Source organism: Epinephelus moara, chromosome 4, assembly GCF_006386435.1.
Source record: "Epinephelus moara isolate mb chromosome 4, YSFRI_EMoa_1.0, whole genome shotgun sequence".
Taxonomy (NCBI): domain Eukaryota; kingdom Metazoa; phylum Chordata; class Actinopteri; order Perciformes; family Serranidae; genus Epinephelus; species Epinephelus moara.
The window spans coordinates 30,034,930-30,053,070 of NC_065509.1; the positions used below are offsets into that span (position 1 = coordinate 30,034,930).

Here is an 18,141-nt window from a genome sequence, read left to right on the forward strand (position 1 = left end):
CCATCATGGGAAATGGTCTAGTGTGACAGGCTGAATTTCTGGGCTGGCAAACAGCATTATTCTCATTCCTGGTCCCATTGTCAGCTCTCATTGAAATCTGCTGTCACGGAGTGGAGCCTGATGCTAAGCAGGGCTGCTGGCCTCCCTGCATGTGTCTATCTCTGTCTACATTCATACTGGCTGGCCAAAGTGGTGATGTAAGAAATCAGAGGTGGAGGGAAAGAGAGATGGACAGAAAGGGGAAAAAAAATAAGAAAGAGAGAAAGAATAGTTGTTTTGGTCTCACAATGAACTACTCATCCACCATGAAGTGAGTAAGGAAAAAAAGAAAAAAAGAAAAACGAAAACTCTCTAGAGCTCATCACTCATCCTGAGCTGGTGGACCTAGACAGGTCTGTTTCCTGTTCCTAATATTCTTCATGACAGACTGTCCATTTAAACGGCTGGCCTCGCTGATCCTGCTCTATCACTTTCAGGGTCCAGGGATGAGTATACCTTAAAGAACCGGTGAGGAAATTGTTTCAATTTCTAGCCATGGTGACAACATTAAGTTGACTAATGGTCTTGTGTACTTGATGTTATATTGGTAGGCTGATAAAATGTTTTTAATATAAAGATGTGAATTTGGCACGTATGTTGCAGCAGGCTGTGGAACCTTTAAATTCTGCCAGTGCGTTCTGTTTTATCTTTGCCTTTCACAGAATGATGTGTTGGTGTGAGAGTGATTGTTAAACCCCCGAAATAAAGAAATTATTCCAGCTTTGGTTCATCATCTTTAAAAACACTCTAATCATGTAAATCTGTATGTGCAGCAGTGCATAAAATGTCCAGTCAAATCAACTGGAAATCTGGGTCTCAGGACTCCAAAGACTGTCATTGGTTGTGTATAACTGAAGACTGTGCCTTCAATAATACAAGTACCCTTTGCCAAATCCCTTTGATGTATAAATGATGAGTTCTCAAACACGAAAAGCTTCCGAGGGGTATGCTTGGTGCTTAGGCGCTAAAACACATCGAATGATAGATGAAAAGGTGCGGACCTAGCACAAGCAGGACACTCGAATGTAAACAAGCCCACAATCATTAACAGCACTTCAAACTTTTATGACCTGACCAACGCTATGATAGGCAGAAACCCCAAACATAACAAACTGAACACAACAGAAGTTCATCTACCCGCACTTCAGTAGCTTCTACAACAAACCAGCCAAATCACTGGTAAACAGTATGCAGATGTTATCTTAAATAAACCATATATCCACTGGAACTTGATTATTTTTCTTTTCTGAAATAAATTTAAATTTTACACCCAAGTGTATTGTCTGTGTGAATCTTAAAAACTCTTACTTATTTGGCATTAAGGAAGACGATCTTACTTTTGAAAGTAAGATGAAAGATTAAAACTAGAGAATATACAGTGGAGCTGTGACATAATGTCTATAAATAGACATATGTATGCAGAATCTGTAGGCAACAGTACAAGGTTTTGGAATCAGAAGCTTTATAGTTTCCATTTGAAGTCCAAGTATTGACCAATCACGTTTAAGCGACAGGTTAACAGTCCATCTGGAGAGCAAGGCCCTGATCACATAGAAAGTATTTTGGCAGCTGGAGGCGCCTTTTTGTAATTGTTTATAATAAGAATTAAGCTTTTTGCTTGCGGTTCTTGCGTTGCGACACGCCTTGCGTTTCTTCGCTCTAGGTGCCTGGATTTTTGCCGGAGTGCACCCCACGTCAGCTCTTTTTGTGCCATAATTTTTCGCATTGTCCAATGGGATGATTTGAGAGGAGGGCCTTCTCTGGTGGTCACGACAACAAATTTACAGTTAGTAAACAATGAAGGAGAAACTGGTGGCAGTGGTTGCTGGATACCCAGACCTATACAGGCAAACGATAGACAGCAGGTTGTCAAACTGTCACGGAGTCATCCTAAAATATGCTTGGAAATGGCCATCATAGAGGCGAAGCTCCTGGACCAACTGGTGGTGGCTTTTTTTAGGCTATCATGTACCCACACATATCTCCGTTTCCCTGTGCCCAACAAACTATTTTCTGACAGCCTCTCACCCTCAAACAGAGCTACAGCAAGTACCCTCTGCCTCAACATTTTAGGAACTCACTTACCGTCAAATAATTAAAATAAATAAATAAACGGTAAATTGATCACATGGGAAGGTTAGAATAAGGAGGTGAGTCTGGGGTTTCCTGGCAACAATAAAAAGGCACAGCTACCTTTTTTTTCCCACTAGTGACATTCTTTTTCTTTTTTTTTTTTTTTTAAAGGCAGTGCGGCGCACCTGGCATTTTGCAACCTGCTAAATACTTTCTGTGTGATCAGGACCCCAAGAGAGGCGAAATGCATTGGCTGAAATGCAATCTCAGAACCTATCCACTATCGTCCAACGACAGTTTAGCTTTTTATTCGCTTTTTTAAAATCTGGATTCATATACAGATATCTGTTTATACTAATTCGCCAAAATGAGCAGCATATGGAAGAGGGAGTCTTGGCTTGGATATCCACTTGGGTAAACTGGAACCCAGATATACTGTGGTTGCCCCCAGAGTCTAACTGTCTTCAGACTGACATCAGATGGATTCGGACATTGTGACATTAAAAACGTTATCACACTAAAAATGATTTTGTAGATTAGTGCAACCATTTGACTGATTTGGGTGATGTATGTTGCTTGTATCATAGGAATACATTTTGTTTCTTCAGTGATGTGGGAGATTCCAAACTAGTGACTGTAGTTTCAAGTCATTTTAAATTTGGGCTTTTCTTCTTCTTCTATTTCCTTGCAGACCCTCTTAATCTCAGTCAGACTGGATGGGAAGCATCAATGAGCTGCAATCTTCAGGTCTCTCCACAGATTTTCAAAGGGGTTTAAATCCAGGCTTTGGCTGGGCCTCTCGAGTACATACAGAGGCAAAGCCACTCCACTGTTGTCTTGGATGTGCGATCTGGGTCATTGTGCCGCGGGTAGGTGAATTTCCACCAAGTTCTGAAGTTATGTGCACGCTGGAGCAGGTTTTTTGTATTGCTCATAATTCCCACAGTCATAACCGGCTTCTCTGCTCCTGGAAGCATCGCAATGAAAACCAAAGATGAAGACTGCACACCTTTAAAAATATCCCAATTTAGAAAACCGTCTTTACGTTTACCTACATGCAATTTCCCACTTTATAAATTGCAATAAACTTGAAATGCTGCACATTCGTGAGCCTCATACCACACCCTATTAACTCCCACGATTAAATGGCAAATGGAATTCCCACTGAGAATATTAATATGCACCTAAATCAGATTGTCATTCAATTACTTCTAAGGGAGAATGGAAAAGTTTGACTACAAATCTAAGAAGGGAAACTTCACTGAGTGTGAAATAGATTATTATATTTTCTTTTTCCAAAGGTTGAGATGGCCTGTTGTTGGTGTTATTGGTAGTCATCGTTGTGACACTCCCAATTTTTCGAGTGGCTGCATATCAAAGCAGTGATGGAAGCTCCTTAATTCAGAGAGCCAAACCAAAGAGCTGAACCGTTACTAAAATTAAAAAGAAGTGGCCAGATATCAGAGTCGATGACAAGAATCTTGTGGATACTGGCAAACCAAAGGTAACACTGGTGGAGGTCAGGGGACACGGGTGATATCGCGGCTCACTTCCTCGGAGGAGTCTGCCTGCTATAATTGGAGAATGCCTCGTCAGATTTTACCCACAAGGGAGAAAAACCTGGCAACGGATTAAGCCACAGAACCAGGTAAATAAGATATCCTTTTCTTGTGTACATAGGAGGACACTTTATTAAAGTCTCTGTAGACTAATCTGACACGTCATACATAGGAACTAATGAAAACAAAATCAAAGCTTTATGCTTGGATGTTCAGTATGAAGCTTTGTAATTTCATAAGAGGGAGCTATTGCCAGAGTTCCTTCACCATCATTCATTTTATGTCTTTAAAATAGTTACACAGTTATTCTACCAGACACAAAAAACAAAGAACAAACAAAACAATTAATTCTAAAAAATAAAATTAAAACGAGAAAGAAGTGACATTCTCAGGCATTGCATTAGATCGTATTATTAAATCAAATCAGTCTCTCAAATGTGCCACTGGGATTTATGTCTCTATTTATGAAAATAATAGGTTACTATGGAAAAAATTACAAAATCAAATGATGGACAGAGTTTCATTTCAATTAAGACACTCCACTGCAGATTACATTAACAGAAAGGTTACAGCTGCACCCCTCTGAAAACAATAAAACATTCAGTTCATAGGTCTATATGGCTCTGCGTTGCCATAGAAACTGTATTTTTGAAGTGTACACTTTGCTGATTAGAAACCTATTGAAAATTGGCACTGAACAGCATGTGTGTTTAACTATTGATGAAAATAGTTCATGAACATTATGTATTTTAGATTGTGATCGACATTTGGGGGGATATTGGAAAATATGGCACATTGAGGGTCACTAGAAAAGCTTCATTACAATAATAAGTCTTCTGGGAACAACAGGAAGGTTGCAAAGCAAGCAGATGACATTCTGAATGATAATTTAGGTCAGACGTGTTGCACTGCATTTAATATAAAACCCTTTTACAGTTTCTTAAATGTTAATGTGAATATCTTCATTTACACTTGTAAATTTGGGATCGGTTCTGTTTAACACCTGTGTGCATTGACTGCATGTGATGTGCCTAAACATTCTGAAACCCTGATAATTACTGAATCAACATATTAACTGAATTAACATATTTCATGCAACTGAAATGATTAAAATTGCCAGATAATCTTAAAGAGAGTAAATACAGTAAATATTAAAAGAGTAGGGCCAGACTCTTTGAAATGAACAGTTGCTAACACAAACATCCAACATAAAGAGCATGTGATATTTTACTATCACTAAATAGCACTTTCCAACTAGCCACTAGCTTTTTGCAAGCGCAGCCCAGATGCAAGCATTACACTTTCAAAATACTCTCAAAACATAAATAGATTAAGCATACTATTAGTTCAGGAAGGACACAATGTCAATCTCATATCCCAGCTACATCAGCTGATCTCAAACAGCCCAATCAACTGATGGAGCAGCTGACTGATGGATCACATGATTCCTTTCTATGCAACCAATTGGTGAATCTCATTCAGGGGCCCTATTTAAACTGCTCTGGCCTGCCTACTGTCGCTGCTTCCTCTGCAAGCTGTTTTGCAACCCACCTCCACCCCAGCCCGTCCTTTTCATGCTGTGTCTGACTTATCAATGTCATTTCTGTTTGTCATCAATGCTGCTCTGTTCTGTTACCGGGGGGTCTTTGCTGCTGCCTTAGGCTTTCCATGTAGGCGCATGGAAGGGCAGGGAGGTTTTGACTCTCTGCCTCAGGCTTTTCTCATTTGCACGTGGAAGGGCAGGAAGGTGTGCTATTTCCGCTTTAGGCATTCCACAAAGGCATGCAGAATGGAGGAGAGAGTCTTCTCCTTTCAACATAGGAGCGTGGACGAGGCTTTCCGCGTAAAGACAGAGAGGCCCCAGAACAGAGCCAAACCACCAAATATAATTCTGCAAATGGAAATAAAGTTTTCTTTGACTAAAGTGTTCTTGACTGAACTATGTTTTTTTTCTCATTATCTCCTCTGTCTTCAATTTTTAAATTGTGAGTCATCACACGTTAGCTGTGAAATGTATGATTGAGCGATGGCTTCAGAGTGAAGCATCAACACATGCTCATCTTCACATGTAAATCATGAGTTTTCTTCAAAGACAAACATCTCTTTAGCAAAGAACATTTGTGCATGTTGCAGTGCTACTTATGTGTTTGGCTGGAATTATGTCCATTCTTCCTCAAGCTTCTGCAGCTGACTTTAGTACGATACCCTCCCCAGACTGGCGTGAGGTAATATCTTCTCAACCCCATGATTCCCTGAAACTCCATTGAAACCAAAAGACAAATGATCCCTTCTGTGTTCCACCCCATCCAGAAAGGCATTTTGTCTACGTAATACAGAGCCAAGTACTGCTATGAGTTTAAATGGGAAATGGGCACTGCTTTATTATGCTGCAGTGCCTTGAAATGAATGTGGATAATAGATATATTCACAGCGGTATTAATATCCTCAGAGTTCATCTTTTTTTTTTCTCCCCTCATTCTCCATTTTCTCTCTCACAGGCTCCAAAGTACTTTGCCCTTGGCTATGCCTTATACTAAATAGATTTATGAGAACATTTGTGTCATATTTCCTCTTTTCCCGGATTGTCAAGACAGATTGTCAGTGCACCACTGATTGAGTGGAATCACCACACAGACTTAGTTCCCATTGTCAGGCCCCACATATTCATCTCTGGGGGGGATTTAACAAGGCAAATTGGCCAATGACACTTCTCTCAAGGCTTTGGCACTGCTATTAAGATGAGGTCAGGGGCATGAAAATAGTGGATTCTATGACTACATTTCAAATGGTTATCGTCGCAATATCGAATAGTACATTCATATGGTATATGAGGAGTTCATTTGCAAGAGCAGATTCTCCAAATTAATAAATCAACACCTGTTTCTGAGAAATTCTCTGGAAAATTAATTAAAATACAGATATCTGTTTGTGCTAATAAACACTTCATATGTACCGTACATGGTCAGTATTGATTGCAGTCTTATTCAGTGGTGTGTAATCCAAGAATAATAAGGACGATATGAAAAGAATACTCATCTGTTTTGAAGAATACTCGCTTAACAGGCAGATGAGGAGATGGAAGATGACAGGATGCTTTTGAATAATGATATACAGTAATCACGAGCATTCATCTATACAACCATCACCACTGCACTTAGTAAACAAGTAGCTCACATGAGTTACAGAGCACCCATAGATAAGACTCATGTCAATTATTTTTAATTGATAAATGCTAACAAAATTATGAGGTGTTTTTAATAAATTTACCACTAATATAGAAAAACAACCCCAGGGTCATGTTATATTTTTAGTAATAAACAGTAAGAAATACAAAAAGGTGGGAGAATGTAAAATAATCTGCAAATTTCAAGGGACTTTCAATATTTATAAGAGTTTGAGCTGAAGCAATAAAATAAAGAGAAAAAGAAGCAATCAGTGTATGATGGTCCACACAGGATACTGTATCAGTTAAATAGAGAAATTAGCAGTGAATCTCAATTGAAATAGAAATCTATTATCTTTCACCTGTTTGGTACAAGAGTGCCAACATCAGTGTTTAATGTGAGCCTATTTAAGGATTTTTTTATTTTATTATTATCATTATTATCATCATCATAACATACTGAGATTGTGAAAATTCTGGTACAGGACTTCTTTATATTTTCTGTCCCAAATGTTGGTATAAATATTGGGAAATGACATTTGTGTATTCTGCACCATTAGGATGGAATATGTTGCGGAAAGACTTTAAGCTCAATTAATTAATCTTGTTAAATGCTCTTAAATCTAAAATGAAATAATTAGAGTCTGATTCCTTAAGATGTCAATGTTTCTAATGTACCTGGTTATAAAATGTATTTATTTGAAACTCCCTTTTGAAATCTTTCTTTTTCACTGCTTTGTTTTGTCTCTTTTTGTGTTTTCTGTTTGTAACTACGTATTGTATATTGCTGTCTGTATTGGCCAGCATCCTGGTTCAAAGAAGGTTAAATAAAAATTACTACCACATACTGTAATGCGATTCAAGCTTCCCAGTACCAGTGCCATAATCGCTGAAGGCAAATAAAGGATTTACTGTATATCTTTACAAACTCCTGTTGCCAGTGGTGACGCCGTGCTGGTTGGTCTGAAACATCATTTTTGGGGGGAAAAAGAAGATGAGATGAAAAAAATTCAATTCATTTTCAAGGAGGAGGCCTGAGCCCCTTTCAGCAACCCAGACCTCCTTCAAATCCTTCATCCCTCAGAGTGATTTATCAGCAGAGATCAAAGATGGCATGGTGGCAGAAGAGGCTACCAATCCTCTCCTCAGACAGAGATGGGGCTCATGGTGAAATGTGGTAGTAGTTTGGATACAAAGCCAATGATAAAAGCTGAAATGGACTCACCGGGGAAGGCAACAGATTGAATTTGGCAAAAGGATCTTGCCGGCACAATCCTGATAACTTTGATAAAGGGTTGATATGCATCAAACTTGATAAATTCATCCCACACAGGTGTAAATGTTTGCATGTAAAACCACCATCATAAAAAAGTCAAGCCTTTTGCCCCTTTGCTAGGGACTAGGTGTTCATGGTCAAACTAGAAAAAAAAAGATGTGTGTCAAACTTTCAACTGCCATAAACTTATAATATATGAAATGATCCAGTCAGCACTGTATCATATAGTATTACTACTTGACTGTTGTTATACTTATATTTAAGAGTGTCGTGTTATGAAAAAGATAAATGTGATCTGGGTGTCTCTTCAGCAGCGTTTCACTAATACTATAGATGCTGGTGAAAAATACTTTCAAGAACCTGTCCTTGTCTCTTCTTCAGGTTGTAATGATTTTACCAGCATTCTTCAATCAATGCTTTTAGACCAAAAAATAGAGCAGCATTTTTCTCACTTTCACTGACCGAAGGGCAAGACAGAGCAACCATTTATGTGCTTCGCTTTTCTTTCTGGCGAATGAAAACTGTTGAATAGAGACCGGTTAATTTTTGAAATAAATTAATCGTACCTGAACTGTGGATCAGATAAAGGTGCGCTGTGACTCAAGGTTTATGCATTTGGAGCACTGAATTTAGCTTACGTACAATGTGTTTGTGTGATACACATTGTGGAGAGAGTTTTAAATGGTTTTAAAGGGAATACATTTCAGTGGTATTTTACTTTATGATTTACTGTTTTAATTTGTGTGGTCTTGAAGGCCAAAAAACATCGATACTCAATGAGAAAGAGCTCAGAGAACATACACTCTCACAAAGGTGGCTCAGTTATCAAAATGCACAAGTATTTTTTAACACTGGAAATAAAAATGAGAAGTTTTAAAATTGCTTGTGGGTCTGGATTTGCATCAAATTATACATAATGACATATACAGAGTAGTATTTAACCTATTATCAAACAATGGGCAGTGCAGGGGTCGTGACAGAAATTAAAGTGCTCTGGCAACAATGAGAAAGAAAAAACAAACCTTTCAACAAATTTTATGAACATCTTTCAAGTATTTATTTCTTTTTCAAGATATGCTGCTAATAGCATCCTTCATGGAGATAATTAAGATGGAAAGGCATTGTAACCAAGAAGATCAGAATAAAGAAAGTGAAAGTAAAGTGCTGCTCTACATTATACTGAGCAGGACCTCATTACATTACATTCAATTTATTTGACAGGCACTTTGTCCATCATGAGTTATAATACTTGAGTGTTATAGTACAATAGATCTAGAATAATTACTAAACTTTCCCCCTGCCTTTTTTACTGTATTTTTTGCAGAAAATCTAAACGCCTCCACCAACACTGCAACAAAGAAGTAGTTGACTGCATGCAAATTATTTTACTGAAGTAAACTTCACATCTAGTAAACAAGTAGTCGTTCTCATGTGACTTCATGACTATACTGATGCGGTCGGGATGGTTTTCAGAGTGGCTATCAAGCATTTCTCTGACTCAGTTTGGTGTGAAAATGGGGGGAATTTGCTGAGAGGCTCCTGTGTTACAAAAACTGTAATTGTAAAGCATTTGTGGCCGTAATTATACAGAGTAAAATAACACTGATCAGACGTTAATTTAATTAGCGCTGAAAATTAATTCATTAATTCAATTCATTCATTCATTAATTCATGGTAGTGTTCATAAAATGTTGCAGTCTTTATGCTGTGAAACAGTTTGAGAAATAAATAGGCAGCGGCTCAAATCAGCACATTTTATAACCAGTTTAATTGCTAAAAGTGAAGTAAAAGAAAAAAACTATATTTCAGACCCTTTAACAAGTTTTTAATTAGGCCTTAATTTCATCCCGATTTGAGAATTTTTTTGAGCTGAAAAAAATTTAATGACAACATACTTATTTTACCGACATTATAAACACAGTTATTTTCTGCTCAGTTAAGCCATGTGTCCACAGTGCATTGTTAAAAGCATGGCCCTTTTCTTTGTTTAGGTCCTCTCCGGAGCATCTACAGCCTGCTGCCCGTGCCGCCTTACCTCATCATGTGAATTTTAATCATAATCGACCTTGATCCAGGTAGGCTTTGATAATGGCTGAATCCTTGGAGGGAGGAAGAGTCTCCTACAGGAGCATCTCTACATGCTGGAGTTCCAGTTAATGTTAACTTCTAGCTTCCATTAGGACACCCACTCTCCTCCTTTCTCAGACTACAGCTGCTGTCAGAAGCAACAAAACATCCTCTCATTTTATAGTTACAGTTTACTAATATATGTAAAACTCTCCACGGTATGAACAGTGGTTACATGAGCTTCAAAACCAGCCACAACTCAGCCCTGAGCAGAGTTACCGTCTTCTATTGACCAATCAACAGACTGCAGTGTTCACAGCTCCACCTTTTAGTACCAGATCTGTGTGCTAGGTACCCCAACAGAGGGGGACCAAAAATGGTGTCAGTGCAGAATGGTTCCATTGGTACCATCCACAACTTTTCACAGTGCAAACAGAAAAAAAAAGCGCACTGAACTGAACTGTACCATACTGTTTGGTGGAAACAGGGCTATATTAATTTCCAATGTAGGCACAGAGACAGAGACAGAGCTCTACATGTGATCAGAAAAGAGCAGAGGAGCAGAATCACTGGCTGACCAGCCCAAACAAACATTCTTCTAGTGTGTCTAGCCAGGTGACTGCTTGTGTGACACTTGACATGCCTGGGTGCTTCCATGTCCGGTGTGAACATGGTGATGTATCAAGGTAAGAGTCAATAAAAGTGGTAAAGAAAGAACTTCTCTTGATTGCAATGACCTTCAGTGCTGCACGCAGTACAGTCAAGATGTAAAAGACATCATGGTCAGAACAGTAAGAAAATATTGGTCACAGCATTTCAGTCAAGCATGAACTATTGTTCCATCACTGCACTTAAACTTTCAAATGATAAATTTAATGCCAGCAGATAGTGTGGCGGTAATAGATATCTGCACTGAGAGTACTAAAACAGGCTTTTATTGCTACCTGTAGCTATTATCACTAAATGCTTGAGGCTACTAGACAAAAAAAATGGAATAATCAATGATGCAATTAACCACAATTAGCAATCACCCCTCATTTAAATATGTATGGCCCTGCTGTAAAATTAAAATACATTATGAATTACTGTGGGAAAAATATGCATAATAATTGGTGTTAAAATACAAATTGTGTCCAGTCGACAGCGATCCACTTTCTCAGAGAAACTGTTCGCTGGGTGAGTGAAAGTCTACAACAGCCAATCAGGGCAGGAAAAATAATGATTTCACAGGGAAATTATCCATGTCTGATTGCACTTATCAACACGGTATATTAATTGTACAACTTCCAACCATTGTAGATGGCCATTTGCCTCTGACAATCAACAATCAGAAATCACACGCAGGCCACAGGCTTTACTCTGGTTTATCTAAGAGATTTATTACCTGAGTAAGCACAACAATATGGTGATTTTTCCTGTGATTTCCGAGAGTCGGTATGTCGTAGACAAATTAAATTTTCATCGTTTCATTGATGTCAATCATCCCGATGGGAGTTCTATAATTAAGGCCCAAAGATCGAATTTTTGCAGGCTGTGACCTTCACATCGCCAGACCTATTGACTTGAAATTTGTCACATGCGCAGCTTTTTGTGCCCAACAAAAACACACAAGAACCACCAACGCCTCATGGTAAAAACATTTAGACTTAAGAATTGTTTGAAAAACACATCTTTGACATTTCCTCCTAAACTGTAGTTGTTATTTGCACCAAAATCGCATCAAAAGCTTGTGGATATCTCTTTGCATTTTGAAGATATTGACCAGCACATAAATAGACCTAATTCCATAACTGTTGAGCCAACCAGCACAGAACTTGCAAGAAGTGTCTGGAGACATACCAGCAAAACACCCTGAAAGTTTCTTTTCCAACCACTGGGGGCGCCACACAAGCAAAAAGTTGACATGGCACAACAGAAATCAGACTACAAATCAGAAATTGTTTGTCTAATCATTAGAAAACTTGCAGGATTTGTCAGATAATAATGTCGGTCAAAGTGTGAAAAAAAAGGAAAAAGAAAAAGAAAAAAAAAAGAAATCACTCAACAGGGGGCGCCACCAGTTCCAAAAAACTGCACTGACCATTCGCAAAAATGTGGCAATAAACCAATGAACGTTTGTATGAACATCCCCAAACTCGGTGAATATTTTTAACTAAGCCATTGATGCATGTTCCCAAAAGCTTTCTGCAATTAACCACGTCACCAAAGAGAAATGTGGCCCAGCACAGATTTGGAAATAATTGAATGAGCATCTGTCCGATCATCATAAAACCTGTTGGTAATCTGTAATGCAGGTTTTGTAAACGGTCAAAGGTCTGGATCCTACCCAGCTTTCAAGTTTTAAAAGGTCCATGCTGGCTGGCCCGGGATCGCCGCTTGCAGCTATACTTTATACTTGTTCTTACTCACCGATGGTTTAAGTCACTGCCTCTTCTGACAGAACAGAACAGTTGAATTTCAGCCTGCATGCACGTTTTCTCAGCCTGACATTGTTGAAACAGAGCAGCTAATGTTGCTGTGTTGCTGCAAGAAGTTTTTGATTCATTCCCTTGTAAATAACGTAATCCTTGTCTTCTTACTCTTGGCTGCTTGCCATCTGCCTGCTGCTGTTTGACTGTGACACAGAATTCCAAGATAAAGGTGTAACCTAAGATGATGATATGGATCGATGTTTTGACTTTGCATTGATGATATTGGATCGTTGATCACTGAGAAACACATCAAATTGTGAAAACAAAGTAACAGCAGGTTGAAGAATGAGACAAATATAAAACAGAAATCCCCCAAAAACCTGTCAGAGAAGGCTGTCATGCATACGCAGTTTTTAACTTCATGTGAGAGTGAATTGTGTACTAAGCTGAAAAGGAAGCTTTGTTTAATTTACTTTAGCCAGTTTACCTGACAGGGAACCAAAAGCTTGTAAAGGATCTGAAGATAGTGGTAAATAATTCAGAGATGCTCTGCTGTTTCTACAGACAGTAAAAGCTTTTCAAAGACTTGAAGTGGCTCAGCACATGGCCTCTGGTCACTATGTTCCTTTTTGCCTCAAAGAAAATCTAATGAAATAGATTTTTAGAGGCTTTTCAGCTTTTCTCATTTACCTAGCTTCAACATGCTACACACACTGTGAAATATATGGAATTAAAGAACAAATAAAATATGGAGTGTGGCAAAAAAGAGAAGATTTAAAATGGTGGAGGCTTTTTAAAAATACAATCACCAGCCTATTCAAAAATGGTAACCATTCCACTAATTGAATTGTAGGTGCGTTAGCAGTTTTAATGCCTCAAAACGTTAACAATATTTCACTGCTACAGTATTCCATTGAAAACCGTGTTTAATTGTATGTGATCACCAATGAAACAAGAGAAGCATGTTGTGCCCACAGTGCATATCTTTTTGCACTCCTACTCTTTAAATAGTTCCTGAGTCCTCAGTCAATTAACTGCCATCTTCCTGAATAATTCATTCCCATGAAATGACAAAGTTGATCTAATTCAAAATTTTTGCATTTAAACATCTAAATATATACAGCGCATGAAGACTATTCAGTCCACTTACACAATGGCTGGCAGCCTCAGTCAAGTGCATAATTAGTTGAATTAGATTAAATAACCAATTACGAGACTAACAAAGTAAATAAGCCTGCAGGGATTCCACCGAATGCTTGAGAATAGAATTAGAGTGGAATTAGTTTATTGACAGGCTGAATGACAGTGTGGTCAGACAAACAACTCTATTCCTGTCACACAGAGTGGGTACTAGCTGTCGTCAAGGGAGGAAATAGATAAGTAAAGGGTCAAAGTGTGTTGAAAAGAAACTAAGTTAAATTAATAAGTATGGTGCAGTGCATTTATGGGTGTCTGTTGGTGGTTGCATCGTCCAGAAAGACCTAAACTGCTTCCAGGCTGGATTTGTCACCAGGTTTTATAACGTACATGTAGGTTTGGGCAATATATTAATACCCTGATATGAGACTAGAGATCGTCTTAGATTTTAGATATTGTTATATTACAAGTGCTGTCTTTTCCGGGTTTTAAAGACTTCATTCTAGCCGATCTAGCCGTTTGATTTCTTTCTTATTATTTCTTAAAATCCTATTGTATTAATATTTTGTGAAAGCCCTAACCCAAAGATACCATTGCAACATTAATATCAAGGTATCTGGTCAAAAACATTGAGATACTTAATTTTCTCTTCATTGCCCAACCCTGTGTCAGCATGCCGACGTGTGAAGGTCTAAATACAGGCAGACATAGAGACATACCTCTGCTGGCATTCTCCACATGCTCCAGTTCATCTGGAAACCTCAAAATCTCTTGGTAATTGTCTTCACACTTCTCAGCCAGGAAATGAAGAAGTGTTGTGTTCTGACTGATGGATTTTGTGTCTCGGAGCTAAAAACAAAAAAGAAAAGGAAGAAAAAGGAACAAGAAAATAATTTTAAAAAGACAATTAAACATTTAATTGTCAAATGTACCACACTGCCTAATGATACAGGTGCATGCATGTCAAATGTACCACACTGCCTAATGATACAGGTGCATGCATGATGGCAGCAACAACGGTAGCAAGAAGTAAAATGTGTTTATACCCTCTCTGGGGTACAGCAAACGACCACCTAGATAGTAAGGGACTGCATGTTAAGGGTCCCTCTTAACTGCTTTGTCAATCTCCGGTATCAAATAAGGGACTGGATGGAGGCGCAGTACATGAGGAGATGAAATAAAACTGCATTATGAGACCTTACATACTTTCACATCCAATTACAGATGTCTAAAATAACAACATATAAACATCCATATAGTGTAGCGTACATACAGTACATACATACATAACAGTGCACCCATGACAATAAAACAGTGGCAGGAAAGTTTGAATTAAAGTACCACACTATTTGCCAAGTGTGTGTGTGTGCGCTCATACACAGAAGCCGGAGTCTCCACATCAGTGCATAGGAAACTTGTTCCATATTCATTCCCCACCGTGATTGCCATGCTGTTCGAATGGCATGCTGGGAAAACTAATTAGCACAACCCACCTCTGTGTACTCCTACTGATAATATCCGCGCTGTAAACAGCCTGCAGTTGGACATGCCCACACATGTGCACATGCAAACACACGTGTGCACACGCACACACAAGTGCACAAATTTGGGCAATGGTGAATTGAGACAATTACAGGCAGTCAGAGGCGCACCGTCACACACCAACACGAAAACACACATACTTTCATTAGATGAGGATCAATCATTTGCTCACGTTGGGTAATCACAATTTAATTTCATGCATTTTAAATTTTAATTTGTTTATTGTTATACCCAAAGCTGTCATTACAACACAAAAAGGTGCATCTGTGGTGTGCTGATTTCATCTGCTAACTAATATTAGTAATATGTAATAAAGATGGGGTAACCTGGGAGAGGTAAAAGAGGGGAAAAAATCATTTAACAATTGGTGAGATGTTAGGAAACAGTTTATTTATTGAAATAATAATTCTAAATAATGTGATACAGTGGTACAATATGCTGTATATCTCTAGATTGTTTCATATCGTCCACAGTCTCACTGATAAAAAGTGTATTTAACCTGGACAAATATAGTGCACACACAGGAGGGGAGAATGGGCACTCTGTGGGGTTTTACTGAGAGCAGTGGGTCTGAGTGGAGAAACCATGTCGTTTCAGGTAATAAGGCAGTCATTAAAATTATCTGATGAAACTGTAAGCATATTAGCATTGTGAGGTGAATACCACTGACATAATAAGACTGGACCAAGTCCACAGAGCAGGCATATTCACTAATTCATAAACAGACTGCTCTACCCCAACCTGCACTTATAATATGAACAGCTGTAATGAAATAATTTGTACAGTATAATTAGTGCTTATCATTTTCAATTTTAAAGAAAGTCTGGGACTGAATTTAAAAAAAAAAAAGGCGAAGCTTTAAAACACCAGGTGAAACACAAACACTTTGTTTTATTTTCTATTATTATATGGGACTCAGATGCCTGATCAGCAACATATTGCATTTTCTTTCCTTTTTTTACGCTGCATGGTGTATTATTGGAAGCATTGCCTGATACGTTCTCGTACTGTAGCAGTAGGACCTTTAAACTGCAGCGAATACTGTCATCTCCCAGCAGAAAACATAACTTGTGGATGTGTGGGGATGGAATACAATACAACAAAAGATTAACCTTAAGCATAATGCAGTTTAATCATGAATGACTTTTACTTGCTAAACAAAGAGTTTTAATATGGTTTCCTACACAAACAAAAAACTGTGCTACTGCCTTTTACTGAGTCTTAAAAGTCTAAAATTGTCCTATGCAATAGTGGAACACTGAAACAAAACAAAATCTTCTGGAGCAGATATCATGGGAACGACAATATTCTGACTGCCACGGTCTGGAAACATTGGAATGTGTGACAAACACATGGACATCAAACATTTATATGCCATATGGCATATGTAATATATATTTATGTAGTTGAAAAATTGAAATGGCTATTACACATTTATTCGTTTACATTACACTGGTTTACACCTTTACATCAGTGGTTCTCAATGTTTTAGTGTCAGAAACCCCTAAACTGATAAACATTAGGTCATGAACCACCGCTTGACAAGATGTCTCTTCAGGGACCTCCATGTTAAAAGATGTTGGTTGTTAGATGCAATTATGGCCACAACTCTATAGGTGTCAACTACATGAGGAGATAATCGTGGAGAATGCAAAAAACCTTTAATCAGAATAGGCACTCTTATGACTCTGATTTTAAACAGAGGAAAGCCCTTAAAAACAGGGAATGGACTGCCTTCCTATTGTTACGAGACCAGAGCCACGTACATGGCTCCACAATTGACGACAATGACGATAAACAGGCTAGTAAATAGCATAAAGTAGCTTGGAGGCGCCTGAAAATGTTAGTGTTTACTTCTTTTTTATTCTCTTACTTATTCAGTCTCTCTCTCAAAGTCAGTCAGTGTTGGGCAGTAACGTTACAGTAATAATATTACTGTTTTCCAGTAACAAGTAGTGTAATTAATTACTAATGAAATCTCAGTAATAATATTACAGTTACCCCAAAACCAAACAACTCGTTACAATGTTACTTTTATCACATCACTACTGACTTGAAATACAACAATCACATCAGCCGACTCATTTTAGTAATTGTTGTGGTGTGCACGAACTTCATAAAGCAGCAAGCTAGTTGAAAACGCTTACCTTAGCAGCTGAATATATTCCCATTAATTTGATTTTGTCGGGAGGAAAGATGACAAGAACACTGTTGCTGCAGGTAGTCAGACTAAAACTCTTTCCACGGCAAAACACAAACTTCCAGTTTAAAACACCTCTGCTACTACAACCGACAACACAGCAACGTGAAGCTCGAGGAAATACACCCCACCAAGGGTGAGCCCTCCGCAGCCATGGAGGTCGGCTGTGGCCCCACACTGGCTAAACAACAAAAACTTATGGTTTTACTCGTGGACAGCTGCAGCTACAAAGAAGTGACGAAGCTTGCGGCTGGATATGTGGTAGATGAAATGTTGCTCTATGTTGGTCACAGGCAACTGAAGACCCGCAGGTAAACAGATGCTATCTAGCTGTAGCTACACTTAACGGCGATTACCCTGACATTTATGAACTTTAGGGAGATACGCAACTACTAATTTTATGGGGTGTAACGGAAAAGTACTATAACAAGTAGTGTAACAAATCAGTAATCAGTAATCAATTTTATTACTTTTGTTAAGAGTAACAAGTAATGAGTAGTATGTTACATTTTTAGAGACACTGAACTTTGTGCTGACTAATTTAGAATGATACCCAAGTCCTGCTTGAACTGAAACAGATAATATTTCGTGTCAGCATGTCATTGTATCGTGCTAAAAAAAGGGGGCTAAAATTAGTCCATCCAGGTGTCATTTTTCCATCACGTCTGATCGCA

General features: G+C 38.4%; 1 protein-coding gene across 7 annotated transcripts in view; it reads right to left on the reverse strand.

Moving 5' to 3' along the window:
• Positions 1-18,141, reverse strand: part of diaph2 (diaphanous-related formin 2) — a 497,420-nt gene that overhangs the window by 174,101 nt on the left and 305,178 nt on the right. For all 7 annotated transcript variants that reach the window (XM_050042679.1, XM_050042678.1, XM_050042674.1 and 4 more), the window contains one exon: positions 14,445-14,574. In XM_050042679.1, coding sequence (XP_049898636.1) covers positions 14,445-14,574 — 130 coding nt within the window. The remainder of the gene's footprint in view (positions 1-14,444; positions 14,575-18,141) is intronic.